The 26,129-nt window shown below is 57.7% G+C and overlaps 12 protein-coding genes across 12 annotated transcripts; 9 read left to right on the forward strand and 3 right to left on the reverse strand.

Moving 5' to 3' along the window:
- Nucleotides 1-965: 965 nt before the first annotated feature.
- Nucleotides 966-2,173, reverse strand: SCHCODRAFT_02619110 (uncharacterized protein). The gene is made up of 4 exons (XM_003033327.2): nucleotides 2,095-2,173; nucleotides 1,662-2,046; nucleotides 1,228-1,611; nucleotides 966-1,169 (listed from the first exon to the last, which is right to left on the reverse strand). Exons 1-4 carry the CDS (start codon nucleotides 2,138-2,140, stop codon nucleotides 1,052-1,054), a joined length of 933 nt encoding a protein of 310 aa, XP_003033373.1. The 5' UTR covers nucleotides 2,141-2,173; the 3' UTR covers nucleotides 966-1,051.
- Nucleotides 2,174-2,217: 44 nt separating this feature from the next.
- Nucleotides 2,218-4,456, forward strand: SCHCODRAFT_02619113 (uncharacterized protein). Its single transcript, XM_050344917.1, has 3 exons — nucleotides 2,218-2,330; nucleotides 2,381-2,599; nucleotides 2,651-4,456. Exons 1-3 carry the CDS (start codon nucleotides 2,324-2,326, stop codon nucleotides 4,213-4,215), a joined length of 1,791 nt encoding a protein of 596 aa, XP_050201171.1. The 5' UTR covers nucleotides 2,218-2,323; the 3' UTR covers nucleotides 4,216-4,456.
- SCHCODRAFT_02228623 (uncharacterized protein) lies at nucleotides 4,181-4,987 on the forward strand. Its single transcript, XM_050342124.1, has 2 exons — nucleotides 4,181-4,737; nucleotides 4,798-4,987. The coding sequence occupies exons 1-2, from the start codon at nucleotides 4,321-4,323 to the stop codon at nucleotides 4,885-4,887; spliced, it is 507 nt and encodes a 168-aa protein (XP_050201172.1). The 5' UTR covers nucleotides 4,181-4,320; the 3' UTR covers nucleotides 4,888-4,987.
- SCHCODRAFT_02619114 (heme peroxidase) lies at nucleotides 4,766-9,391 on the forward strand. Its single transcript, XM_003032757.2, has 21 exons — nucleotides 4,766-5,054; nucleotides 5,105-5,284; nucleotides 5,341-5,479; nucleotides 5,529-5,721; nucleotides 5,771-5,789; nucleotides 5,842-5,906; nucleotides 5,967-6,186; nucleotides 6,240-6,384; nucleotides 6,436-6,512; nucleotides 6,564-6,626; nucleotides 6,677-6,924; nucleotides 6,972-7,095; nucleotides 7,144-7,159; nucleotides 7,210-7,780; nucleotides 7,837-8,056; nucleotides 8,112-8,197; nucleotides 8,247-8,367; nucleotides 8,436-8,754; nucleotides 8,830-8,998; nucleotides 9,051-9,078; nucleotides 9,130-9,391. The coding sequence occupies exons 1-21, from the start codon at nucleotides 5,016-5,018 to the stop codon at nucleotides 9,310-9,312; spliced, it is 3,225 nt and encodes a 1,074-aa protein (XP_003032803.1). The 5' UTR covers nucleotides 4,766-5,015; the 3' UTR covers nucleotides 9,313-9,391.
- A 308-nt stretch (nucleotides 9,392-9,699) lies between these two features.
- SCHCODRAFT_02572788 (DUF676-domain-containing protein) lies at nucleotides 9,700-11,762 on the forward strand (the record flags this gene model as incomplete). Its single annotated transcript, XM_050343856.1, has 10 exons — nucleotides 9,700-9,894; nucleotides 9,953-10,104; nucleotides 10,157-10,260; nucleotides 10,312-10,395; nucleotides 10,448-10,581; nucleotides 10,635-10,692; nucleotides 10,744-10,830; nucleotides 10,959-11,124; nucleotides 11,184-11,471; nucleotides 11,541-11,762. The coding sequence occupies exons 1-10, from the start codon at nucleotides 9,843-9,845 to the stop codon at nucleotides 11,760-11,762; spliced, it is 1,347 nt and encodes a 448-aa protein (XP_050201173.1). The 5' UTR covers nucleotides 9,700-9,842.
- Nucleotides 11,763-12,614: 852 nt separating this feature from the next.
- SCHCODRAFT_02665690 (uncharacterized protein) lies at nucleotides 12,615-13,599 on the forward strand (the record flags this gene model as incomplete). Its single annotated transcript, XM_003032759.1, has 4 exons — nucleotides 12,615-12,957; nucleotides 13,014-13,220; nucleotides 13,274-13,392; nucleotides 13,483-13,599. 4 exons carry the CDS (start codon nucleotides 12,615-12,617, stop codon nucleotides 13,597-13,599), a joined length of 786 nt encoding a protein of 261 aa, XP_003032805.1.
- A 718-nt stretch (nucleotides 13,600-14,317) lies between these two features.
- Nucleotides 14,318-15,802, forward strand: SCHCODRAFT_02619132 (uncharacterized protein). The gene is made up of 3 exons (XM_003032760.2): nucleotides 14,318-14,824; nucleotides 14,890-15,267; nucleotides 15,318-15,802. The coding sequence occupies exons 1-3, from the start codon at nucleotides 14,447-14,449 to the stop codon at nucleotides 15,753-15,755; spliced, it is 1,194 nt and encodes a 397-aa protein (XP_003032806.1). The 5' UTR covers nucleotides 14,318-14,446; the 3' UTR covers nucleotides 15,756-15,802.
- Nucleotides 15,803-17,128: 1,326 nt separating this feature from the next.
- On the reverse strand, nucleotides 17,129-18,013 carry SCHCODRAFT_02228787 (uncharacterized protein). Its single transcript, XM_050342125.1, has 2 exons — nucleotides 17,293-18,013; nucleotides 17,129-17,230 (listed from the first exon to the last, which is right to left on the reverse strand). Exon 1 carries the CDS (start codon nucleotides 17,799-17,801, stop codon nucleotides 17,349-17,351), a length of 453 nt encoding a protein of 150 aa, XP_050201174.1. The 5' UTR covers nucleotides 17,802-18,013; the 3' UTR covers nucleotides 17,129-17,230; nucleotides 17,293-17,348.
- Nucleotides 17,861-21,198, forward strand: SCHCODRAFT_01169778 (uncharacterized protein; the record flags this gene model as incomplete). Its single annotated transcript, XM_003032761.2, has 5 exons — nucleotides 17,861-18,013; nucleotides 18,070-18,202; nucleotides 18,256-19,872; nucleotides 19,927-21,020; nucleotides 21,076-21,198. The coding sequence occupies 5 exons, from the start codon at nucleotides 17,861-17,863 to the stop codon at nucleotides 21,196-21,198; spliced, it is 3,120 nt and encodes a 1,039-aa protein (XP_003032807.1).
- A 694-nt stretch (nucleotides 21,199-21,892) lies between these two features.
- Nucleotides 21,893-23,136, forward strand: SCHCODRAFT_02699261 (uncharacterized protein; the record flags this gene model as incomplete). Its single annotated transcript, XM_003032762.2, has 4 exons — nucleotides 21,893-22,087; nucleotides 22,140-22,454; nucleotides 22,514-22,884; nucleotides 22,941-23,136. The coding sequence occupies 4 exons, from the start codon at nucleotides 21,893-21,895 to the stop codon at nucleotides 23,134-23,136; spliced, it is 1,077 nt and encodes a 358-aa protein (XP_003032808.1).
- A 412-nt stretch (nucleotides 23,137-23,548) lies between these two features.
- Nucleotides 23,549-24,555, forward strand: SCHCODRAFT_01121831 (uncharacterized protein). The gene has a single exon (XM_003032763.2). It carries the CDS (start codon nucleotides 23,600-23,602, stop codon nucleotides 24,452-24,454), a length of 855 nt encoding a protein of 284 aa, XP_003032809.1. The 5' UTR covers nucleotides 23,549-23,599; the 3' UTR covers nucleotides 24,455-24,555.
- On the reverse strand, nucleotides 24,490-26,084 carry SCHCODRAFT_02619142 (uncharacterized protein). The gene is made up of 3 exons (XM_050344918.1): nucleotides 25,399-26,084; nucleotides 24,991-25,341; nucleotides 24,490-24,932 (listed from the first exon to the last, which is right to left on the reverse strand). The coding sequence occupies exons 1-3, from the start codon at nucleotides 25,837-25,839 to the stop codon at nucleotides 24,513-24,515; spliced, it is 1,212 nt and encodes a 403-aa protein (XP_050201175.1). The 5' UTR covers nucleotides 25,840-26,084; the 3' UTR covers nucleotides 24,490-24,512.
- Between the last annotated feature and the right edge of the window lie 45 nt (nucleotides 26,085-26,129).

The following is a 26,129-nucleotide window of genomic DNA, read 5'->3' on the forward strand; positions in this document are numbered from 1 at the left end:
GATGGATCGCGAGGCGGGTGGAAAAAGGAATGAGGCACGGCGGAGGGCGCGCTTTATATACGCGCGCCCAGCCCCCCGCGGGAGCAAATATGGAGAGCGGCAATACGGGCTAGAAATGCGCGCGCGCCGCTCTGAAATCCGGACTGTCGCTCCACCGGATTTGAGAGCGAGCCAGCCGGATTTGAAGACAATTTTCCGGCCGAGCGAGAGCGACATTCTGGATCCCGATGGCTGTGCGCGCCCTCCTTATGCCAGCGCTCTCCCTTGTGCTACGCGAGGGACGTTGACAGTGTGCACGATGGGCGGCCCTGGGTGGGAGGCGATGTAAGTATGACGCGGGAGGCCGAAGGAGAGACTCGGAGGGAGGCCGGAGAGACGTGGGGGGGTCAACTGAGATTCTGGAGGGGGGATCACAAGCGGTAAGAGACTCGTCACAAGCGGTACGAGAGACTCGGAGAGAAATAGACAACCAGGGGGTCCGCTTTCGTATACTCCGAGACGCGAAATAAGGCTGAAGACCGAGACATGGTGCCAGCAACGCCCTGTGTGCTACAACGGGCGACGTCGATCAGACCTGAGACTGGGGCTATTCTGTGTCCGATGGGGTTATTCTGAATCCTTCCCTGGCGATTCAGACGCCATCTTGAGCTCACTGTGATTGGGTTCGCGCGCCGGGGACCTCGGAGGGATGAGGCTGGGTAGGACACGGGGTCAGCTCTGCGTCGTACAACGCGCCAAAGCACACGGTCGCCTGTTGTCACTGACGGACCGCCACCTGCCACCTGCCGCCGCCACAGCCCCTCGCCGTCTGCGATGAGTGTTACCTTACGGGCTTGCGGCGTTGCTTATGACGGCAAGAGGGCGATACGCATGCAGTCATCTTGAGATCAATCAATTACTTCCCTCAATAGTATGCGTCCCCACGCCGCAGAAATGCAAGCTTGCTTCCTCAAAGCACAAGTCACATTCCCCAGAACAGCACAAGTGTCATTTTCCAGAACAAAGGCGAAGACATCGGAGATACAAAAGCTGCAGTGTGAGGTCGGAGAGACTACGCAGCTGCTGCGACAGGAGGGACATCGAACTTTGCCGCAAATTCGTCGAAGATGGACGACTTGGCAGCGAGGTCGGCAACAAGAGGGTGGTTGGGGTGCTCGGCTTGTAGTCGTCTAGATGTGAGGTCAATAGGTTGTTCCCTCAAGACAAAAGAGGAGGTAGAGCACGCACGCGAACAGCTCGTCAGCCTCGCCCTTCTGCTGCGGCGCCAGGCTCGCTGCCACGGTATACGCCGCCAACGCCTCTGCATCCCCAGCATTCTGCTGCATCGCCTCTTCAATATCCGAGCGCGCCGCCTGGAACTCGTTGCGCAGGATGCGCGCGACGCCGCGCGCGGTGAGGATGTGCGGGGAGGAGAGTGAGGGGTTCCCGAGCTGCTCAGTGTAGAAGGACTGCGGGTTCGCGTACGCGTCCTTGCCGGTGACGAGCCCGATGTTGCACTCAATAAGCTGCAGGAGGAGATCGTCCTCGGCCCAGTGCTTGGCGCGCTCGAATTCGCGTTTGGCGAGGTCGGGGCGGTTGATGGAGAGGTAGATGTGGACGAGGACGGCGACGCTGGAAGGGTGGATTAGAGAGAGGGTAATTGGACGGAGATGGCCACGTACGCTTCGAGATCCTCCGTTTGCGAACCCAGCGCGTCGAGTGCCTCCTCGATCTCGCCTGCGCGCGCGAAGGCGGTACCGGCGAGCACGCGTACAAGCGCCTTGTCCTTCTCGCTCCCCTCTGCGTCATCCCCCTCGATCTCAACCAGCAAGTCGCGTAGCGACTCGAGCGCGGCGTCCTTGTCTTCGTCCGTGGTAGCTGCCACGTACTTCGCGAGCGCGCCGACTGCCTTCACCGCGACATTCTCGTTGTCTTCAGGGATAAGCGCCAATGCGGAGTTGGGATCATCAGACGCGATGTGCGCGCGAGCTTGGTAGAGGAGGGTGAGGACATAGTCCGGGGAATTTGGGTCCGGCAAGGTCAAGTCGATGAGCGTTTTGTATGCGCCTGAAGCATCGTGAGAGGGATAGGCGTTAGATAGTCAATCACTCTCACCCAAGAAAAACTGCTGTTTAACATGGTACAACTCGCTGGACTCCATGGCTGATGATGGGAAGTATAATGGGGGCGGAGAACAATGGCTGACCTGGCTCTGCACGTGCTCGTTCCTACTTCCCTCTTCCCCATCATCACTCAAGCGCCGACTGAGCGCCTCAGAATTCGAATTCCGACCGCAGGAGGCCACGATAACCCCTCGAGCTGTTGCTGAGCAACATTACTGACCATGAGTGGTGCGCACGAGCCACAAAGATCGCATATATGCGCTCACCAGCATGCGCAGGGCTCGAAGTCACCGAGACCGATGCCAACGATGCGCGGAGGGCCCTGGACGACGAGATCGCAGTCCATGAACGCGCGATCCGCACCCTAAAGTCCCGACGAAACACTCTAGCACCCATCGCACAACTGCCGCCAGAAGTCCTCTGCAGCATCTTCATCTTCATCTCCCGCCAGGGTCAAACCGATTATAACAATGGAATGAGCCTGGACTGGACGAAGGGTACGTGAACTGATCCTGAGAGTCTGTGATATGCTGACGCACACTTTCCAGTCTCTCATGTCTGTCGATATTGGCGCGAATGCGCACTGGACTGCCCGCGCCTCTGGAGCGCGCCCAGCTTTCAGCCCAGCCAGAAGTGGGGTCTGGAGATGCTCCAGCGATCCAAGATGGCCCCGTTGTCAATACGGACGGACACTTCCTACATGACGCCCAAAGCCGTCGATGCCGTACACACAGCACTCCAGCAGATCCACCGCATCAGTGAGCTGCACATAACGGCCGTGCCGTCCACCCTGCAGCGCCTGTGCGCGCCCCTCAACCGGGCGGCGCCGCTGCTCGAGTCCCTCCTCATCCACGCGAACCCGCGCTCCAGCTACTACGTGACGGATGAAGGCTTTCCGCTGGCGGACGACTTCCTCGCAGGCGAGACACCGCGGCTGAGGCGGCTTGAGCTCATCCGGACGCGCATCAACTGGAAGTCGGGCATCTTGTGCGACCTCACGTCGCTCAAGATTATCAAGATCCCACACGCGAGCCGCCCGACTATCACACAGATGCTGGACATCCTTGCCAAGATGCCCAACCTGCGCATGCTCTGGCTGGAAGACTTCTTGCACAATGTCGATCTTGATCCCGACTCGTCCTTCTTCAACAGCTCGGAGTCGCAAACAGACACCGCCATGCCAGGAGCCATCGCCCTCCCGAAGTTGCGTGCGTTGCATCTGCATGCGAGTACTTTGCAATGTGCCGCTTTCCTCAGCGCGCTCAAGATGCCGGTCTCGGTCGCGTTCGATCTCGTCGTTCGTGGCGGGACGAAGACCGGGCGCGACTTTTCCCCAATCTTCCCCCTCTTCAAGCGTCTTGGTGCAGATAGCAAGCGCACGATCCGGAGCCTCATCGTCGAGCGGTGCTCGGTGCACTCCGTCATGCTGCGCGCGCACCAGAACGCGAATAACACTGCGGGGCACCCTTTATTCAAGCTCGAGCTCTCGTGGCAGCAGTTCACGCCAAGCACGGGTGCGATCGTCATGCACGATGTGCTGCGCGCCCTGCCTCTACGTGATCTTCGATCGGTGCAGGTCCGCCGGGTCGAGCTGGTAGACTCGGATCGATGGGTCGGCGCGCTCTCGAACTCGCCCAAACTACGAAGCATCAAGGTCGTCGGCGACAACCACAGCACACGCGAGCTCATCACCGCCCTTGGCCAGGTGCGCGCCAGCGAGCCGCGCAAAGTCTGGATTCCCTCCCTCCGTTCGCTCTCCATCGAAGAGTTCTCCTTCCGCGGCGACTGTGACATCATAGACGAGGAGTACCACGAGCCGGAGGACGAGGACGCGATGCTCGAACAGCTGCTCGACTGCCTCATGTGGCGCCAGGAGTGCCGCGCGCCGGTTACGGAGCTGCGGCTGCAGGAGTGCCGGTACATCGACGACGACGCCATCGCGCGGCTCGAGGAGGTCGTCGTGGAGGTCGACTGGGATGGGCTGGTGCAGGGGTATAGCGACGATGAGGACGAGGACGAGGGGTACAGTGACTATGAGTATGGGTACTTCGGCTACCCGGGCGACTCGGACTATGAGGACGACCTGTATGCGGGGTATCTGCCGCCTTACTGATCAGATAAATTCGACGAGTACCTACTGACTGCTTTCTTGGGAGTGAGTGATCCTTCTAAGGCGGATGCCTGTGTGAATGCTGACTGTGTTCTCTCACAGCTTTCTATGTTATTGATGCAAGTAATCCCTGTGTACAACCTACGAGCCTGGTTATGTATCATATCCGATTCGCCGTGGTCTTCCACCGACCTATATGCCCGCCTTTCTCGGGGGCGGCTGAGCGTGCAGTCGTCGGTCCGACTACAGCACTGGATGTTCTTGTATGAGGAAGAACCGCTTTCATCAAACACCGACCATATCATCCGTCATATGAACCTCCTCGGAGAGTTGTCATTCGTTCAACGGATCATTGCCTTGATGAAGGTCAGCAATCCGTCCTCTTCATTTTACTCATGCGGTGGTCGGTCTGCAATTCACTCCCACCACGATCACGACCAGCTATTTCCTAGTATCTCAGGCGCACCTGCCCCACCACAAGTGCACCTCCACCTCGGCATGACAGGGCTGAGCAGGCTGGCCAAGGTTCGTGACGATAGAGGATCATCTAGCGCTTCCCCTATTAGAACACTAGAACGCCGATAGGTGCTCCCGATCCTCCGCCTCGCTTCCCAAGGGACGTCCGTTCGCTTCATCCAGTGCTCGAATCGCGACGTCAGCGAGGGTTTAGAGTAATCGAACCTCGGTGGGGGTTGCTCGGCTTAGATGGCTCCTTATAAGAAGCAGGTTGAGCGCGCTCTCCCTTCATCATCTAGACTGCCCCCCTTTGAGGATTTCCCCTCGATTACAACCCAAAAGTCCCAATGGAGTCCTTTATCAGGAGGTTGTCGACGAACGACCTGGTGAGTCGGAGTCCTTGATCCTGTTGGGAAGCCTAATGACATGTCGGCAGAAAACTAGCAGCAATGGCTCGGCGAACGGTAGCGCTGCTAGCGGAAGCGCTCAGCCCAACGGGTCTGTCGCCGATACTGGTGGCAACAAGTACACCAAGTATGTCCGTGCCACTGAGCAGCAGCCGTCGCTCTTCAACGAGCAACGGCTCTTCGGCGGGTATCAGCCGCCCAGCAGCGTTGTGCGTCCAGTTCGACAACTCACTTCATTTGCGTCTCATGGATGCCTTTAATCTAGACGGCTGTCGCGGACATGATGCTGCACAAGGAGAGCCTCGATGACCGGAAGTTGTTCCTCGAGCATGGGCTCAAGTTCATCTCGGGCACGCTCGAGGGAGATATGCAGATGAAAGCTCAGAACACGGTCATCAAGAAGCGTGAGTGGTTTGCCTGTCACCGCGAGGGTGTCTGCTCATTCTGCGACAGTGTACGACGACCTTCCGCACCCGCCTGCGACTGCTCTTGGTTGCGAGTACGCGTGGCGCCAACCGGATGGCTCAAATAACAATATGGACCTGCCCCACCTCGGTCAGGCGGGCAAGCCGTACGCGCGCAGTGTCCAGCAGTCGCATCCCCTTCCTTCGCACCAGCTGCCTGACCCCGGCCTCATCTTCGACACGTAAGTTGCGCCCCTAGACTCATCCCGGCCCCAGCTGACCCTCCCTTAGCCTGCTCAAGCGCGAGAAGGTGCCGTCAATCCGTCTGTCATTAGCCCTGCCGCCACTGACCATGCCCCAAGTTCGTCGAGCACCCCGCCGGCCTCTCGTCCCTCATGTTCGGCTTCGCGGCGCTGGTTATCCACACGTAAGTCTTCGCGGCAGGTGACGATGGGCGCGGACAGCAGCTGACCGCGATGCGCGATAGGGTTTTCCGCACTAACCACGACGACGTGAACATCAACGAGACGTCGTCGTACGTCGACCTGGCGCCGCTCTACGGCAACAACCAGGAGACGCAGGACAGGGTGCGCGATAAGAGCCAGGGGCGCGGCTTGCTGCACAAGGATGCGTTTGCGGAGGATCGGTTGCTGCTCCTCCCACCTGCGACGTGCGCGATCCTGGTGTGCTTTAGCAGGAACCACAACGTGCGTCGAGTTCTCTCGACTGCGCATACTTCGCGTGCTCACCTTCCGCATAGTTCATCGCCGAGAGACTTCTCGAGATCAACGAGAGGGGATCCTGGCAGCAAGACCTTGACAAGCTGGACGAGGAGGGCAAGGCTAAGCAGGATGAGGAGATCTTCCAGATCGCAAGACTCGTCAACTGTGGTTGGTTTGGCTCTGGTAAGCACTGCCTTGTCACTTTGTGTTGACAGTATTTGATATTCTTCGCAGCTGTTTTCGCGGACTACGTTCACTGCATTCTCGGCCTGGTTCGTCAGGGGAGTAGCTGGACGCTTGACCCCTTTAGCGTAAGTTCAATACTTTGGCTGACGACCATGATGCTCAAAACAATCATATAGGAACTGCGCAAGGAGGACCACTCGCTCTTCGAGCGCGGCAAGGGCAATGTCTGCTCCGTCGAGGTATGCCTAATCTCCACTCACAATGTCTTTCCCACTCAATGCAATCACAGTTCAACTGCCTCTACCGCTGGCACGCGACGACTAGCGTCCACGATGAGGCCTGGGTCGAGAAGGTTATGACGAGCCAGTTCCCGGACAAGAAGATAGAGGACATCACGCCACGGGACTTCAAGGAATGCGCCGTCAAGCTGATGCAACACGCCGGCCCTGACCTTACGCACTGGACCTTCGGCAACATGCAGCGCGGCGAGGATGGATCCTTCGACGATGAGCAGCTCGCTGACATCTTGCACAACGCGTGAGTGGGTTGCAAAACCGAGCGAATAGTGCTAACGAACGAGATAGGACGGAGCAGCCTGCTGGTGCTTTCAGGGCGCGGGGCACGCCGGGCGTTATGCGTCTGCATGAGATCATGGGCATCGAGCAGAACAGGAAGTGGGGCGTCTGCTCTTTGAACGACTTCCGTCGGGTACGTCCTTGCTCTCCGGAAGTGAGGCTATGACTGACCAATCTTAAGTTCTTGGGCCTGAAGGGTACGGAGTGGCGTCATGTCCGAAAACCCATGTACTAACCTCTTCCATAGCGTTTGACACGTTCGAGGACTGGAACCCCGACCCTGAGATCGCCAATGCCGCCAGAGCCCTCTACGGCGACATCGAGCGCCTCGAGCTCTACGTCGGTCTCCAAGCCGAAGACGCCAAGCCCGTCGTCGAGGGCGCCGGCCTCTGCCCCGGCTACACCATCTCGCGCGCGATCCTCAGCGACGCCGTCGCGCTCACGCGCGGCGACCGCTTCTTCACGCACGACTTCACGCCCTTCAACCTCACCGCCTGGGGCTTCGCGGACTGCCAGCGCGACGACATGGCGCACGGGTTCGGTTCGGTGCTCGCTAGGCTCTTCCTGCGCACGCTGCCGGGGCAGTTCACGGAAGACAGCGTGTACGGGTTCTTCCCGCTGATGACGCCGCAGGCGATGGGCGTGGTGCTGAAGCGGCTGGGGAAGGAGGCGGATTATAGTCTGGCGCGCCCGGAGCCGGCGGCGACTGAAAAGGTGGTAACGACGCATGATGGGGTGCGCGCGGTGCTGACGAGCGATGCGTATGTGAGCCCGACGGGGACGCGTGCTCGCAAAGTGCGGGGCAAGGATGGCATGACGTGAGTGTGCTGCTTGCTGCTTTGGCTAGAAATGTTTGCTGACGATGTTGGGATAGGTTCCCGCTCGTCCTTACCGGCAGAGAGCAGCAGGCGCAGATCTGCAAGGTCTTCCAAGCACCTGAGATCGCTGCCGGCGTCGCCGACTACTTCAAGACCACGACGAGGCATCTGCTGGACCTGCACGGCTGCCCGCTTCCTGGCACGCGCCACTATGTCATCGACGTCGTCCGCGACGTGCTTAAGCCCCTCCCGGCGCTTTGGGCTGCGAACGAACTGGTGAGGGAGTCAATCTTATCACTGTATGAACCGTTCGCTGACACTTCGATTCAAGGCGGGCATCCAGCTGAAGGAGACCAAGGATGGCGAAGGCGTCTACACGGTCGAAGAGTTTTACAGTATGCTGTCCGAGACTTACGAGTACGACTTCTCTCTCGTTCGTGGTGATTGCAAAGCTAACGCATGACAGGTTCATCTTCCTCGACATCGAGGCTTCCCGCTACAAGACCGTCGAGTGCCGCGTCCGCAAGCACGTCGAGGAGCTCATTGGGCACATCACGAGCCACCTGAACAACACGTTCCCGCAGAAGGTATGCGGCTCTCAACTCAACGGCAACGCTTGTTGCATGTTGCCTCACAGCTAACCCAGATCAAAAAGGTCATCAGCACTATCATGTCGAAGATGCCGTGGGCGAAGGGGTCGAAGAAGTCCGAGCACGACGAGCTGGTGCGCCGCCTGCAGCTGCTCGCGCCGTCGTCGTCCGCGCTGGCAGATACGATCCTCGCCATCATCATCTCCGTCGTCGACATCTCGCTGGGCCTGACGAACGTCGTCAACGCGTACCTCGGCCCGCACAAAGTCACCGAGCCCGTCCCGCCGCACGTCGATGCGTTCATTAAGGCGGCGAAGCCCGAGCAGCTCGAGGGCTTCATCTTGGAGGCCCTGCGACACGACCCGCCGACGCGGTGCATGCAGCGTGCGTGTTTTTCATTTGCATAATCGCTGCTTGCCCGTACCGATCGCCTCGACTGACGGCTGACCTCCTCCACAGGCACCGCTGTATCGGGCCACGTCGTCGAGAACATCCGCGTCGAGGCCGGCGCGCGCCTGTTCCTCGACCTCGAGCAGGCGAACAAGGACGAGGCCGTGTTCTCGTCGCCGGATGAGCACAGGATCGGGAGACCCAAGGAGAAGCACTTGTTTGGCGAAGGGTCTATCACGTATGTGCCAGATGATATGTGTTGGAGTGTGATACTAACGTGGTTTCGACAGGATCCTCGGGCAGGATATGGTGCACAAGGTATGTTTTATCCCATTGATAATGGTGGACATCGAGTTGACTGTGATTTAGATCTACGCTGAGGTCCTCACCGTGATCTTCAGCCACCCCAACGTCCGCCGCACGGTCGGGCAGTCTGGCATGTTGCAGAGGTTCAAGACCGTCGAGCGCAAGGCCCTGAACTACGCTTACCTCGACGCGAAGATGATGGTGTCGCCGTGGCCATCCTCGATGATGATTCAGTACGATGTTTGAGCATGATTCTATCCAGTGCGCGCATGTATCCTCAATGTATCTTCCGTCCGACTACAATCAATGATGTATTCTTGCTGTCTCTTTTTGCGTCAGTCTTCTCGTTCTTCTCTTGTCCGGAACGACGAAGTCAGTTGATGAACAAAGCAAATGGTCTATCTTGTTGCTGACAGCAGGAGCGACTGAGTCGCATCCATCGCCAGTCATCTCCTTCAAAGCTCGATGGAACCATGGAAGCGAGTCTCATTCTCGGTCAGTCACAGTTGAACTTCGTGATCTCAGGTCCGCGCTCCCGATCCGTCCAGCCGATCTCCGCGGTGATCCTCGGGGGCATTTGCTGCCGGATGCCTTCCGTCATTGCCGCTGCATTGCGTCGCCGCGCTTACGATCTATGTCTATTCATCTCCTCCTTCCGCCACAGAGTACGCGGCTTGCTCCTGACTTGTATCTTCTTGGTTTTCTCTCTACCTGACTGATATCTCGTAGCCTGAAGTCCTTCTTTCCCTCCTTTCATTCACTCGGATAATAGCATCATGGCCGTTACCCATCTCCTCGTCCTCGTCCATGGCATGTGGGGGAACCCCAGTAAGCACGCTCTAGCTCCTGTGTGTAGTATCGAGGGCTCACACGGCCCCTCGTGCAGTCCACTTGAGCGAGTTGCACCGTATCATCCAGGAAGTGAAGAGCGAGCCCAGCGAGGATGGCACGCGGCTCGAGGTACTGCTCGCGAACACGAATAGCGAGGAACATACGTACGATGGGATCGACTGGGGAGGGGAACGCGTTGCGCAGGAGGTGCGTTATGCTACTCTACAATAAGACATTCACTCACAATGGCGCGCCACAGATCGCGAAGCGTGTTGAGGATCTGGAGGCGAAGGGCGACCATGTCACGAAGTTCTCGATAACTGGGTATAGTCTCGGGGGGCTCATCTCGCGCTATGTGATCGGGTACGCTTGCTATACATCCCCCTTGAGCTTTCATGCTTAGACAAATCACAGAATCCTGCACCAGCAAGGCTTCTTCGAGAAGATCACCCCAGTGAACTTCAATACGGTTGCAACTCCTCACCTTGGTCTCTTGAGGTGGGTACCCTCGTGAGAGGTATACCCTTCACCTCGGCTGACTGCGCCTAAGATATGATTCCTTCTGGTCCTCGCTATCCCACTCCCTTGGTCCTCGACTACTTTCGCGCACCGGCGAGCAATTCTACTTCGTCGACAAATGGTCTGCGAAAGGCAGACCGCTGCTCGAAGTCATGGCCGATCCCGGTACGTGCAATCCTTGCTTGCAGTCTGACTTCCATCACTTACCAGCCCGTCAGAGCGAGTGTTCTACCAAGCCCTGCAAACCTTCAAACACATTCGAATATATGGCAATGCGTATGTGCCACTATTTCGCCTCACCCCGGCCCTTTTTCTGACACAGCACAGAATCAACGACTTGACCGTTCCTTACCTGACCGCCTGCATCGAACTAGAGGACCCGTTCGCGGACTACGAGAATACGGGTCTCACAGTGTAAGTACCAAAACCCTACTATTCGCCCTTCCGTCACCTCCCTGCCCTCCCTGTTCGATACCTGCTGCTACTCTTTAGAAACCTATCGCTCTCTTTTTCGACACCTCTCTAACTCACTGTCTCTCTAGAGGATACGACGACCAATACAGCCCATTAATTAGGTCCTGGGACCTTCCCGCCGAGCCGCCCGTGCGCGAGCCGAAGCCGAAGCCCTTCACTGTCGCTTGGATCAAGCAATTTAGACTCCCTAGAATCCCTCTGCCGCCCAGACTGAGCCAGTTCCCTTACAACGTTGTAAGTGCACGTTTCCTCGCCGAGTACACAAATGTCGCCTCACTGACGCCCTCCTCCAGATCTTCTACGTCTCCTTCCCCGTCATCGTCCCTCTCTTCTTCTCCCTCGTCCTCATGCGCCTCACCATGTCTGCGCACAAGTCGCGGAGGCGCATAAAGCTCCTCGAAGCCGATCCGTCTAAGATTTCGAGCGGCGAGACCTTGATGCAGGTGGTGGCGCGGCTGGAGAAAGATGTGGAGGACGCGGTGGCGGATATGATGGAGAATCCGGAGCAGAGCGACTCGGACCATCTGGAACACGAAGGCAACGCTCAAGCCAGCGACGACACCCTCGCCCAAGCCAACGGCGTCCTCCTCGACAAGGAAAGCGGCCAGATCCAGAAACGCAAGTGGTGCGCGAAGAAGCAGCGCAGGCAGAGCGTACATGGGTCGCAGTCGAAGTCGGTGGCGCGGATTGCGCCCCTCCAAAGGAAGATGGCGGCCAACTTGAACGCGCTGCCGATACAGAAGGAGCGCGCGTTCATTGAGAATGTGCGGAACTCGCATGCGGTGATTATTTCGAGGGATGTGAAGAATTTTGAGTGGCATAGGCGGGGGGAGGGGGTCATTAGGCATTGGGCGGATTCGTTTGAGCTTTAGAGTGAGAACAGTGATGGGCTAATGGTTGGACGGTGGAGATTGGCTTTGGAGGCAAGAGAGACTTCGAGCATTGAACACGGACACTCGGTAATTATTGGATGTACTAGACTTATTATACTGCATCGAGACTTGCCTCGCAAAGCAGGACATTGTAGCCCGCGCTTTGTGGTTGCTGATCTGTGCGTGCGACGTGACAGTCACAGTTCGAGCTTGAAGAAACCAAACGTGTTCAGCCTCCCAGTTCTGAAGACATGGGTGCTCTTCTCGACTCAGACTGGCAGGCTATGATGTATTATGTGAGCCAGGGAGGCCAAGTGGCTTTGGGCCATACACTCAGACGGACAGAAGATGAGCTTGAGGCAAGTCCTCCATCGCGATGGAACTCGATCCTTTGTTCAGCACTTGCGGCTCGCTAAATGCCCTGGAGCTTCGCTGGACTAGAGAAACTCATCAGTACGCCTGAGGCCCAGAGGGACTTGCTGAGCGCAAGCACCCGGCGCAGCAGTACTGGGGTGATAGACAAGTGCATTACAGTACAGCTCATGGTTCTAGTGCCCTGTGCTCGTCTTGACCGAACATCCGAGAGACACTCAGGCTTCCGTCGCAGTCTACCCCCTCATCACAGCAGTATTTCTCAGTCTCTCCACGAGTACTGGGCATCGCGAAGGAATTCTGGCCGACTTGTGGGTCCATGGTGGCGAAGACCGATTGATGGCGTGGGGTGATTGCACGCGCCTCGCGCCGCGACCTTGGTCCTCTCCAACTTGCATGAATCCCATCGGCAGCGTCTTCCTCGGTGACTCTAATCGTCTTCGAGTCCTGTCGTCTACTCCGCCATCATCACCGCCCTCGATGGCGAGCACTTTCTCCGCCGGGTTGTCCTCGCCCGCGTCGCCACCACCTCCCGGACATACACCACCACCGACATCGCCGCTTCGAGCAACGTACCAGCCGCAGCCGCAACCACCGCAACCACCACCGCCAGAGAAAGCGCATGCAGCAGTCATTGACCCTGTCTTATCACTCGAGCTTCGCCTGCGCTGGTTGGAGGCGATCCTGCTCGGCGTTAAGCAGAACCCACGGCGAAACGACCTCAAGCACAACGAGACGCTCGTGCGCGCGGCCGACGACATCCAGCGGCGCCTCAACACGATTGTCGAGGGCAACGAGGGCCTGAAGAAATTTGTGCAGAACTGTACGTCGCGTACTCGCCTACCTTTCAGACGCATCGGTACTGAGGGCTGCAGCCAGATGACCAGCACGCGCACCTGCTCACGCCCGCGTTCGCGCTCTCGGGCGTGCTCAGCGACCAGCCGCCGGCGTACGAGAGCATGAGCGGCGCGGAGCTCGAGGCGCTGCTTGCCGAGATGGAGCCCGACGTCCGCGCGGCGGACCGCGATATGCGCGAGATTGAGATGCTGGAGGGCAAGGGCGTCACTGGGGCTGGGAAGCTGGCAGGTGCGTGGTTTGTGTCGAACTACAAGGGTCCTTAACTCATTTGTCATCGCCAGACTACGAAGCCCTCAAGCCCAGGCTACAAGCCCTCTTGAAGGCACACGAAGAGGACGCGGCGCGCGCGTCCAGCCTTGAGCGACGCGTCGCTAATCTCATGGAACGTCATGCTACCAATGTCAGCTGCCTTTCCCCTGATCATCTGCTTTACACTCCCTTATAATCTGTCCTCCCCCCCTTCATGTTCTTGAACTGATCACCCATGTAGGTCGATGCACTGTCGGAACTCTTCGTCATATGGGATGATGCCTTATCCAATGCTGAACACAAGACTTCCCTATTCGAGAGAGAACACGCAGAAAGGCGGCGGTTAGGACTGGAATAGACTTAGGGTCAAGGTTTGGTCAAGGTATAGACATCGGCTCAAGGTACGTGCCAGTTGTCTATGGGCGCAAGACACGTACAAACGACGATTGAAGCATGGTGCCGTGCGGTCGGAGGATCGACTGCCGTGCAGGGTCCCGCCGATATCGTATGCCTCTACCGCTTCTTCACAGATTGATATATGAATCCCATGCTCACGTCGCATCCACCGTGTCAATCGAAGTGGTCTCGCCAACTCCGCAACCTTCAACTGCTCTTCGATTAATTCAGTACCGTTGGGCACCGTGTCCTCTATCGCTGTCCGACTCCTCCCCCTCCCCGAAATGAGGTCTTCTCGGTACCGTTTACCGCTCTTCCCCCTCGCCGTCTACCGCTCAACCTACCGCTCTCGAACTTGGCAACGTTTGTGGCCGGTCCGGTGGGAAAATCGATGGTATGGTCAGCCTCAGATTAGTGACTTTCACTAGGTGTAGGGGCTTCATCAAGCTTCTGGATCGTCGGACTTCTTGAATTCGCCTCCCAGGGCCTGATCTACAACGCGAACACGTCTTTTTGGCACCCGCCTGTGGGAACAGACGCCTGCGCACTGCTCTAGTGGCTCGGAGTACAGGGCGCTATCCGCAAGGGTGCCACCCATGCGTTGATCGCGGTGGGTGACGCGCTGCGCGTGATTTGTTGGCCACGCGTGGAATTTGTATTCGCCACCGCGGTCGTGGCTGGCGAAGCGCTCTTAGCCCGGCACTACCCACTGCTTTTACGCGATACGGGGTAGGCGCCCCGCGAGTATAAGATGGGTGCGTGCGTGTGTATCTCACCTTTCCGCATCTTCCCAGATCTTCAAGTCCAACATGGCGGAGCGCTTGCTTGACATTCTGGGGTTCACGGCGTCGGCCGTGCTCATGCTCCTCCCTATCCCCCTCGTCATCGCGACGCGCCCTCCGACGGCGCTCCGTGTTCTCATCTTCGCCCTGCAGTTGCAACTTGCGAACTGGGGAAACAAAACGTTTACTCTCGAAGACACTTTCATCACCTACTCTTTGGGCTGCCTGTACTACGGCTGGCCCCTCTTCACCGCCATTCATTTCTACTTCCTCACCGACCCATTGACGGATGGGACGCGGCATATATACGATACGAAGCCGGCCAAAGACATGTCGCTGCCGCAGCGCATCTGGTGGGCGACATGTCTAGTTGCATCGTTCCGCGGTGTAGGCTGGAACAAGCCGGTGGGTCTCTTGCGTGCTTTCACCTCGCTCGCGATTCTAACGATGACCAACCCGAACCTCTGCAGGTCCCCCACCTTCGGCAGATCCCCAAAGGGCAATCCCGAACCTCGTACCTCGTCGAACACTTCCTTTGGCTAGTGTTCTACTTCGTTGTCAACGACCTCGTCAACTTGTACATAACCCATAACCCCATTACCTCGTCTCGCGCAGCCGAGCGCTTCCCCGCTTGGTCGCAAGGCCCGATCTTCCAGGCGCTCAACTCATACGCGTACTGGGGGAACATCTGGTCGGGTTTCAACATCCAGTACGAGCTGCTCGCGATGGCAGGCGTCGCCCTCGGGCTTTGGGAGCCCCAGCTCTGGCCCCCGATGTTCGGCAGCTTCTGGGATGCGTACACCGTGCGGAGGACATGGGGGCGCGTGTGGCACTGCATCCTACGGAGGGTAGGTCTGATCGTTGTCATCCTGAGCTGCATCCTGACGACCGCTTCCAGTTCATCATCTCCCATGGCAAGTGGGTGGCGAACGCGATCGGTGCGGTGCCGGGTACGAAGGCGTCGTCGTACGCGCAGCTCTACACGGCGTTCATCGTTTCCGGCCTCATGCACGAGGTCGGCGACCGCCAGCTCAACCGCAGCTTCGGGCAGTCCATGAGCTTCTTCATCCTGCAGGCGCTGTGGATAACGTTCGAGGATGGAATAATCGGACTGGGCAAGCGTTTGGGCATCAAGGAGAGCAGGGCGACGCGGGCGCTGGGTGGGCTGACGACATTCGTCTGGTTCGCGGCGACATCGCCGGTGCTGATGAAGGTGATGTCGGACAATGGGAAGCCCATTGCGCCGAGTTTTCCGGTGTCGCCCATAGGGGCGGCGTGGAAGGCGCTGGGGTTGGAGGAGAAGCAGGTGATTCCGTGGCCAGAGCCTCATTACTAGATGATATGCAGAAAATGAGACCTTCCAAAAACCGTAAAACTTTCTTCTGACCGATGCTTTGGAGAGCCCTCAAGCCGAGCTATCTCAGGTGCAGTACAAGGAAGTTGAAGTCCGTCGATCACGTGCATAATTTGTGTGCTCATGTTAGCCTGATCGATCGCAACAGATAAAACCGAGGTTTTCTTTTCTTCCTCCTCGTCCTCTCCCACCGTCACAATAGCACCTTCGTTACCTTTTCCCCCGTGCCCGAAAGCCTTCAAGACTTCGCAGCAATGCCTAGCAAGCAGTAGCCGGCTTTAACGGCTGCAATGCAGCAATAGTATGATCAGCACCTTCAGCGCTATCTTCTCAAGTGCGCATTCCTTCCCCTTCCCTACCACTGCTCGACGACATCCTCGAGCTGGCCCATCTCTGCCCGGACAGCGAAACAATAATTCCATGCTGTACACCGGTTCTGGTGAGGGCCAAAAGCAACGTATCCTAGCCGTCTAATCAACGGCTGGGTGGGCGTGTAGACGAGTCTATGACGGGTGTCCTTGATTACTGTGGGACGTGCGTTTGTGCTCGGTGCATACCCTACATCTTGTACATTTTCCTCTGTAGTAGTAGAGTTGCGAATGAATCCAGTACCCTCACCATGAAGGATTGAAGGATTGAGCTGTGCAATCTCTTCACAAAGGGGAAGTGGCCGTAACAGTCACGGCTAAGTGGGCCTTCTCATTGGTCGACGACCGACTGCGATCATGTGCCGTTACATTCCTCACGCGTCGATGACGCGATGCTCCATCTTGACTTCCTCTTCTTCCTCGACCGCGACCACGTCAACGTCTTCGTGCTTTGCACCTACGCGTCGCGTTCCCCGTCCTCTATTTTCTCTTCTGGATCAACACTGATCACTCTCTTACTGATGGCTCTGCGATTCTGACTGTATCTTCTTGAGAACTGCGAGACGACCTGCGTCACCGCGACAAAATTGCGCAAAATGGGCATAAAGAGACAACCTTCGTGTTAACCCAAGACCAAATGCAAATGGCTTCAACATTGAAGACGTGGTATGCGAACCTTCGTCCGCTGACGCAGTTGTGGCTACATTTCTGTGACCGTTCATGGTAGTAATGCCCGACGGATGCTCTACATCCGCGACACTGCCTACAACGTTGGTTATACCTGGGCGTGCAGTACATCCTGTCCTCGCGAGGTTTGCTTCCACAAACATGTTTAGCTTGAGGTCAGCATGCGGCGCAGACTCAGTGCATGTTCTCCTGCGACTTGATAATGATAGGGATGCGACGATCTGACATTTAGCCACAGTTCGATTGCACTTTTTCAGTAACTCTGAGATCTCTGGCACGCCCCGCCTTCCCGTGCGGAGCACGGGTTGACGCTAGTCAGTCGATAAAGCACTGCGAGAAATCTGTATCAGGACAAGCCATTGTGATTAGAGTTTGCTTGACTTCGTGCCACAAACTGCAGGTCTTTGCGAACGAGAGATAGACGAGTTCAGCGGCGTGTGAATGGAAATCTCGACAGAACTGACTTTCGGGGTGAGTTCGGGGAGAACGAGGGGAATTGTGGCGAGGGGGAGATTCGATTTCAGACGGAGGCATATTCAGCACGGAAGCTCTTCGCTCCTGTGCCTCCTCTAAGCCGGGAGCGCGTCTTCCGGGGCCTAGACGGGTGTCCTCGGGTGGGACCACAGCGATGCCTCGTTTTCTGGTGGAAAGAGAGCGCGCCCACGGCCGCAATGCGCAGAGGAGGGCTCGTAGTTACCGCATCAAACCTCGTGCCAGGGGAGCAACGGAAATTTGAGTAGTTCTGTCTGAGCGAAGGACGTGAGCGTGAGGAAGACCCTGATGCGCTCCCATACCGGTCGCAGGGCTCGCGATCCCCCAGGCTCGCCGACATACCAATCGCCCCGCCAGGCCCCGCTTCCTCCTCCAGCGTCGCCAACCCCGAGCCGACTCGGTGGCGGTCTCGAACCAGGAACTTCCCTTTTTCGCAGCCTCCGCGCCCCGCGAGCCCCCTCCGTCCGATCATTCCAAGCATCTGTCCGCTCCTTTACTCCCACCACCGTCGACGACGGCGACAACGCCCCTCCGCCTATCATGCACAACGCCCCGTTGCCCGTCGTCTCCTCCCAGGACGCCAACGACGATGAGGACGAGTGTCCCGTCTGCCTCGAGCCCCTGTCGTTCTCCTTCAGGCTACCGGGCGAGAAGCCACATATCGTCCCCGAGTGCGGTCACGCTCTGCATGAGGCGCGTATACCATCGCAGACACTATTCTAGCTACGCGCTAATGCGACTCAACGCAGGCATGCTTCACCGCCGTATATGGTCCGCCTCCAAACCAGGCGCGCGGTCTCCCGCGCAAATCCAATCTCGGTGTCTGTGGTGTCTGCCGACGTCCGATGAAGGTCGGCGATGGCGACGGCGGAAAGTCGAACAGTGCGTGTCGGATATCTGAACCTATGCAAGACGGCTAACCGTCCGCTTCGCAGAGTTGGCCCTGCTGACTGGCATGGGCGACCGCAATGCTCCCACCGTCTTCCCCGGTCGCGACACACCCACCGCCGGACGAAGGGGGACCAATGCCAACAAGCCCTTCGACCCTACCGAAGACGATCCGCTGGAACATGCGGGCTCCGTGAAGTCCGGCGGTGGTGGCGATTCCTCCCCATACATTGTCGCGCCATCTATTCAAGTTCGCCCTGAATTCTCAAGCCTCACGCGTACCAACGATCCCAGCCAACCCCTCACATGCATCGTCCTCATCGAGCTCCCCGGAAAGCGGGCAACGTCCGGCGCCGCCGTTCCAGGCCCTATCCTCCCGGACTCATACTCTGCGCCGCGCCATCAACCCCAACAACACCCACGCCAGCCCCGGCAAGCCCCTCAGCCACCAGTGCGTCGCGAAATGTCGCCAGCGCCTCCTCCACCGCCACCACCCGAAGACAATCCGTTTAGTGCTATAACGGAAGACCTGCGTAATCGCATTACCGACTGGAAAGGACACCCTCTATCCGACCTCGGACCTCTGCAAATGTACGACCTGCTCACTGTGCGACGCGATAATGTCGTGCGGGAGTTCTATGTGTACCTCTTCAAGGAAGCCCTCATCTGCGTCGTCGAAGAAAAGAAGCGCTCCCTCGGCCGCCTGCTCTCTGACCCATCCCTCATATCCTCATCCTCCGCTAACACCGGCTCCGTATCTTCGAAGGGCGTCCTTCGTCTCAAGGGCCGTATCTATGTACGGCACATCAAGCAAGTTACGGCGACTAGTGCCGCTGGCGAGATGAGCTTGACTATCGACATGGAAGACGAGCTAGCGTCCTTCATTCTCATTTTCAAGGACCGCGGCTCCTTGGAAGCGTGGCGAGCACGCATCGAGAGTCTGGTGCAGCACTTCCAGCGTCTCAATGGCACGTATCGGTCGAACGAATCCGAGCAGTTGGACATGGAGGAGTTCGGCGGCTCTTCCAAGGCCATGCGCATGCTTAGCGGCGGTTCTTCGCATACCAACGGATCGACTACAAGCACAAGCACTATGGATTCGTTACTCGGCGGCGCGACCTCACGCTCATCATCAACCTCACATGGCTCAGGATACCACGCAGGCTCTATCCATGGCAGCAAGTTGTCTACCCTAGGGGAGGACGAGGAGTACTACGACTCGAACTCCTCGACAGCCGCGAATTCCCCAACAGGGCTTGTAACGCCCTATACCTCGAACGGGCCGTCCAACTCCCTCACCCCCCTTCCCCACCCTCCGCTCGACCTCATCCTCGTGATTAGCTTGCCACCACCCGGAAGCCCAGCAAGCACCGCGCAGCTCAAGTGCCGCGTGATACGCAACACCCTCGAATTCATCATGGGCAACCTCGGGCAAAAGGACCGGATTAGCTTCGTCACCTTCGAAGTTGGCGTGGGTGGCCGGGTGCGTAAGACGCCGTTCCTCAGCGTCGTGCGGGCGACCAGCAAGAAGCGGCTGGAAAACTTTGTGGAAGGTATCGTGTTTGGGAGGATTCCTGGTGATGACTCGGGCACGATCAACGACGAGTTCCTGGTCCGGGGTGCGAAGGACGAGAAGACGGATGTGGTGACGGCAGTTAACCATGGTGAGCTCGTTGTAGTTAAGCAAAGGGGATCTGAGGCTGACTTGCGCTTCCTAGGTCTTGATGTTGTGCTTCAGCGCAAGTCGAAGAACCCTGTGTCCGGCATGCTGCTCATCTCCGACGCCGCGGATAGCACAAGGAGGGCCCAGATGGACCTTGTCTTGGCTCGCGCGGAAGCAGCCAACGTCCCCATCCACTCCTTTGGCTACGGCCGCTCGCATGATCCAGCATCGCTCTGGCTCATGTCGAACCATACCTCTGGAACCTATACCTTCGTTAAGGATTGGTACGACCTCCGGGACTGCATTGCAGGCTGCGTCGGCGGCATGATGAGCATCGGTCTTCTCAACATGAAGCTCCATATGCGCATTGTTGACCAGCAGCGCTTCCGCATACGCAAGGTATCCGGCGGACCCAGCAGCATCCTCGCGAGCGACGGCATGCACGTCGACGTCGATGTCGGCGAGCTGCGATACGGCGAGCGCAAGGAGATGCTCATCGAGCTCGAGCTTGACAACGCGGACATGCAGGCGAAGCGCGCAGCGATGGCCCGCGGGGCGAACCGGCGGGCGCTCAATGCGACAGACCAGTTCGTGGCGAGCATGGGCTTAGATGCATTGAGCATCGACGATGCGCCTGACTTTGCGGACGGCATGATGGACCGGATGATTGACGAGGTGCCGGTCGTCGAGGTCGACGGCAGCTTCTTCGACCCTGCCGCTGTCAAGCACGTCACCCGCCTTGCGCATCCGGTCCTGTTGACCATCACCCTCCTACCGGCACCCTCAGACGGCTCCGCCCCACACCAGCCGAGCGGGGTGTCCGACCCCGTTATCGTGCGCCGGCGAATGGAGCTGCTCGCGTCGGACATGATCACCCGCGCGCTCGTCCTCGTCTCGCGCCGCAACTTCCCGCAGGCGCAGAAGATCCTCGGCGAGACTAAGCGCATCCTGCACACTGTGCTGCAGACGATCTCGCGTGCGCTGCCGCCGCCGAATGCGAACACGGTGCGGAACCGGAAGGAGATCTTAACGCTTGGGGCGGTGCGCGCGATGCAGGCGATCTTGCAGGACTTGCAGATCCTGACGGAGGCGCTGGAGGATAATGTGGAGTTGTTTGCCCACGACCAGCGAAACTTCGGGGCTCAGCAGGTGAGTCGGGTTGGGTATCCGACTTTAAGACCATGAACTGATTATCTTGTGCTAGGCCATGATCCTGCGCGACCAGAAGAGCTGGAGCGGACGCAGCGCGACGGAACGTCTCTTTTGGACGACGGATAACTCGATAGAGCTCGTGTCCCGGAGCGCCGACTGGGTCGCGAAAGACTAGGCATCTCGTTCACGCCCCTCCGTTCATGCCTCCTTCACGTCTCGTGCTGACTCGTGTGTATATCCTGTTCGCGCTCTGCGTTGCACCCATCTCCTCGCGTTCATATTTCTGTCCTATCTTATTGGTTCTTCTCGTGTACAACCTGGTTGGTTCGTTTCTTGTTACATATACCATTACCACGATAACCGGCTTGACGCCCACGCCCGTTCGTTCCCTTTGTTCACATTCTTCGCCCTGTCTGCACGCGCTCTGACTTGTGGATCTCCATCTTTGCGACTTGTTCGTCCCGTTGTTCGTTATTCAGTATCAGACATCGTACTCGTTGATCACTATACTCCTGTGATACTGTCACCTCCAGCCGTAATCTTTATGTATGCACTGATCTGTTCCGTTCAGTCGTACATGATAGCCGCAGGCCAGCGGTCCCCCACCCTCGTCTCTCGTTACCTGTATGTTTTATATCTGACCACCTGTGGTGACGCTGTAGCATCTCACCAATCCTTAGACACTGAATTCATATTCTATTCAGCTTCTACGGAGTAGGTATGCAATAGGAGGCGGCTTTTTCTTTTGACCATTCAGCGATGTGTTAGTTGAACTGTGACTGCTGGTGACATGCCACGTGTGCGCGATAAGATAACAAAGTTTATCTTTCCAAGTTGGGCATTTTTTGTTCTCTGACCGGGCCGTCATAATGCCTGCTGCCTCCTCATCTACCCAGCTTCTGGAGTCTCTCCAGAAACACAATGACACCTTCGAGTCACTTCTCAAGCTTATACCCGCCAAATTCTACCTTGTCAATGACGATCCCAACGATTTTGTGCCCTCGAAGTACCAAAAGCATACAGGCAAGAAGGCGAAGGATATCAAGGCTGCCAAGCGGGAGAGGGTGCGTCACTATGTTCCGTGGTTGTGGCTCTCGACGCTGATTATATATGCAGCTCGATCCCTCAAGAAACAAGACAATAGTCGATATACAAAATGAAGCCGCTGGGGAGGACGATGCGATGGACGTCGACCACGATGCGGAGGACGATCAGGCTGAGGAGCCCGAAATCGTGCCAATGCACGCCGGTGGTGCGAACACGCTGCGCGAGAAGCTGCACGCCCGAATGGCCGCGTTTAGGAATGGACGGGGAGCGAACGCAAATGGGAAGGACGCGTTGATCGAGGAGCGCAGGCGAGCGATGCGGGAACGGCGCAGAAAGGAGACGAAGGAGAGGCGAAGACAGGAGAAGTCTGCTAAGACTGCGAAGGTTTGTCGCATCTTGCTCGCTGTGTCGATTGTGTCTAATGCATACTTCCCTTCGTCTAGACCCAACTCCTCGTTGAACACTCCCCTCCACCACAAGCGCAAGCCTCCACTTCCAAACGCGCCGAAACCACCGTCGCCTTCAACGCCATTGAAGGGTCTACCAAAAAGGGGAAGAAGGCCGTCTCGAACAACCCCACCAATCTCCTCTCCCACTTGCAGGCACAAAAATCCAAGCTCGAAGCGCTGCCCGCGGACAAGCGTGCCGCGATCTCAGAGAAGAATCGCTGGGCGCGGGCGGAGGCGCGGCTGAGCGGCGCGAAGAACCCGGGTATTGCGGTAGCGGAGGACGGTGGGGAGGACGCGGAGGAGAAGAAGCTGAAGAAGGCGGTGAAGCGGAAGGAGAAAGAGAAGGAGAAGAGCAAGAAGGCATGGTGCGTACTGAGCTTTACGATGGTCTCGGACAGCGGATGGCTAACGCGCTGTGTAGGGACGAGCGCAAAAAGCAGGTCACGCAGTCGATGGCGGCGCGTCAGGCGAAGCGGTCGGACAACATCGCGCAGAGAAACGAGCGGAGGAAGAACGATGGTGCGAAGCCGGGGAAGGGAAAGCAGCGCGCGGGCTTCGAGGGATCGAGCCGGAGTGTGAAGGTCGGAAAGGGAGGGAAGGGCAAGGGAAAGAAGTGAGAGCTTTGCGTTTCCGGCCTACTTCTGACTGTCTCTACCCTGCCACCTATCCCAACGCCATGCTATGCCAACTCGAGCGATGTCTTTCGGCGAAGCTCGCATACGACGCGATGACTGAGGTTCTCCGTTATACGCCTTCCGAGTGCTATCGTGATTACAAGATGCGCTCTCCGGTGTTGGTCGCACTTCGGCTGCACGATATCTCTCTCGGCACCGCGTTGTGGTGCTGGTTCCACTCATGAACTACAGAAGGCGAATGCCCAGCCTCCACCCCAGGCGCTTGGGAGGTGCTGAGCTGCGGGCTTGGTGTTGGTGTAGCAGTGATGTCATGGGGTGCTGCAGGTGAGCTCTCAGTTTGTTGCCGACGGCTGTACCCCACACAGGCCACTTGCGTCCCACCACCACCACTATGCCTCTGATCAGAAAGTCCAAACCTGCTATACCGCCCGTCGATGAGGCTACCATGGGACAGGACAAGTACCACCGGAACGCGCGCATTGGCGATACATATGCTCGAAGCTCAGAGCATGCAGCCCTCGATCGCGATCGCGCAGAGCTCTTTGCTGGCTACAACCCATCCAAGTCGCCCTCGCATCAGTTCGAAGACGGCGGTGACATGGGGACGGAGGAGGACATCGAGTCCATCAAGCAGCAGACGCGCCAGCTCAAGCAAGAGGACGTTGGCTCCACGCGCAACGCCCTGCGCACCGCGCTCGAGGCAGAGCAAGTCGCGCGCGACACGCTCGGCAAGATCGGCGACCAGTCCGAGCGCCTTGCGAACAGCGAGCGCTATCTCGACATGTCGCGGACGAAGGCAGGCGCGGCGGACGACAAGGTCGACGAGCTGAAGAAGCTCAACCGCTCGATCTTCCGGCCCGTGATCACGTTTCATAAGGACGCGAAGCGCGCAGCGCAGGAGGCAAAGGTGCAGCAACGGTATGAAGAGGAGAGGGAGGGGCGCGCGCAGGCCATGATGGAGGTGCGTGGGACGAGGAACAGACTAGAAGAGGCCGGGGGTGCTGGACCGAGGTTTGGCAACGGGAAGGAGAGGAGTTTGGCGGAGCTGGCCAACCGCAAAGAGCAGCGTCAGAGGTACCAGTTCGAGGCGACGGAGAGCGATGAGGAGATTGAGGATGAGCTGGACGACAATCTGGACGAGATTGGGAGTGTTGCAGAGCGGCTGAGGGCCTTGGGATCGGCAATGGGTGAGGAGATCGACGAGCAGACGGGTCGCGTTCAGCGCATTGGGGATAAGTCTGCATCGTTGGACACTGGGATCTTCCATAGTACGCAGCGCATGAAGAAATTCGCCAAGTAGTCACCATGCACATTTACCGTATACATGTACAAAGTGATACAACATGGCTCTTTGTATACTAATGTGACCAGGGAACCTGCAACTTCCCCTGCAACCCCAATACTCTCCATACCACTCCCAAATAAGTCGATGGCGCAGGCTTTCCACCATTGAGCATCACCTCTATCAACTCGGGCGGAGTCGTCGCCGCGAACCAGATGAATGTAGACAGTCTTCCATGCGCTCGCGTCGCTCTACTCTCTTGGATTCCCAGCCGCTCTCCCAGCCCAATGATCCCGTCCTCGAAAGTGATCCACAGAGCCTGAAGAACGAAGAATCTCATGGACCTCCCCGGACTGCGATCGAGCTGGCGGTCGCCGATTTCGTGCAGTAGGCCCGAAACGATGAAGCCTGCGTAGAGCTGGATGTACGATGAAGCCTTCGTACCCGGGGTGGCGCCGACAGCTCGAGCGAGCCACTTGCCATACGAGCGGACAAACTAAGAGGTCATGGTCAGAACGCGGACATGAAATTTGGGATGAAGGTCAAGGCCTTACCCTCCGCAAAATCCCATGCCACACGCGACCCCATGTACGCCTCACTGTGTATGCGTCCCAGAAACTGCCGAACATCGGTGGCCAGAGCTGCGGCGCCCAGAACCCAGAAGCTACACAAAGGACGGCGAGCGCCTCGTACTGGATGGCGAAGTTGACCCACAGCTTGGTCCAGCACGCGTAGCAGTTGAGCGCCTGGAATAAGACGCTCTCCGGGGTTGTGCCATAAGGGTAGTTTCTCTCATACAAGGTGACAAGATCCGAGATGAGGCAGTAGACGATAAGCCAGAGGGAGTGTTCGACGACATAGGAGCCTCGCGATTGGCCTCTGGTGACCTGTCGGAGATGGGGCAACTTGATATGTTTGAGCCTATGCTCGTCGTTGAGAGCGAGGTAGAAGAAGAAACTCACCTGCTTGTTCCACCCTACACCACGGAAGGACGCAACGAGGCATGCTGCCCACCATACGCGCTGTAGCAGAGGCATATTCTTCGCCTTCTGCTTATCGCTCAGATGCCGAGTCCCATCCGTCAGTGGGTCAGTGATGAAGTAGAAGTGAATGGCGGTCAGCGGCATCCACGCGCACAGCAAGGTGCCCATCGAGTACGTGCTGAAGATGTCCTCCATAGCCACGTTCCTGTTCACCCAGTTCGCTAAAAGCAGTTGCGCGGCGAGAATGAGAAGTCGAATCATAGCTGGTGGTCGTGTCGCAATAACGAGGAAGATTGGCAGGAGCATGAGGGCTTCGCATAGCGCGACCAGCCCTTGAGGGTTGTAAAGGCGCTCCGTCATGGCGAAGATGGAGTCCTGTGGTGCCCGATAACTGGCCTTATATACGCGCGCCTGTCCCATGTCGCGTCGAAGAAGTAGATGCTCCCAGACAGCTAGCTAGTCGAGCTTCTTCCTCCGGCCTGAACCACGGAGGAGCCGACTTCAAAGGGCGAGGTGGTTCGGGAGTTCTAAACCTTTCAGACTGTAGCGCCAGCACCGACACAAGACAGCGCTAGATCAGACGTCTGGATAGGAGCGCAAAGGAGGCTATAACAGCTCGACTTGAGGAAGATATCATCATCCAGCTGAAATAGCGAGCTCGTCAGAAGATGAGTGTTGGGTTCAAGTTCCTGCGCACACGTGTAAGTCAC

This window comes from Schizophyllum commune (genome assembly GCF_000143185.2).
Source record: "Schizophyllum commune H4-8 unplaced genomic scaffold SCHCOscaffold_4, whole genome shotgun sequence".
NCBI classification, from domain to species: domain Eukaryota; kingdom Fungi; phylum Basidiomycota; class Agaricomycetes; order Agaricales; family Schizophyllaceae; genus Schizophyllum; species Schizophyllum commune.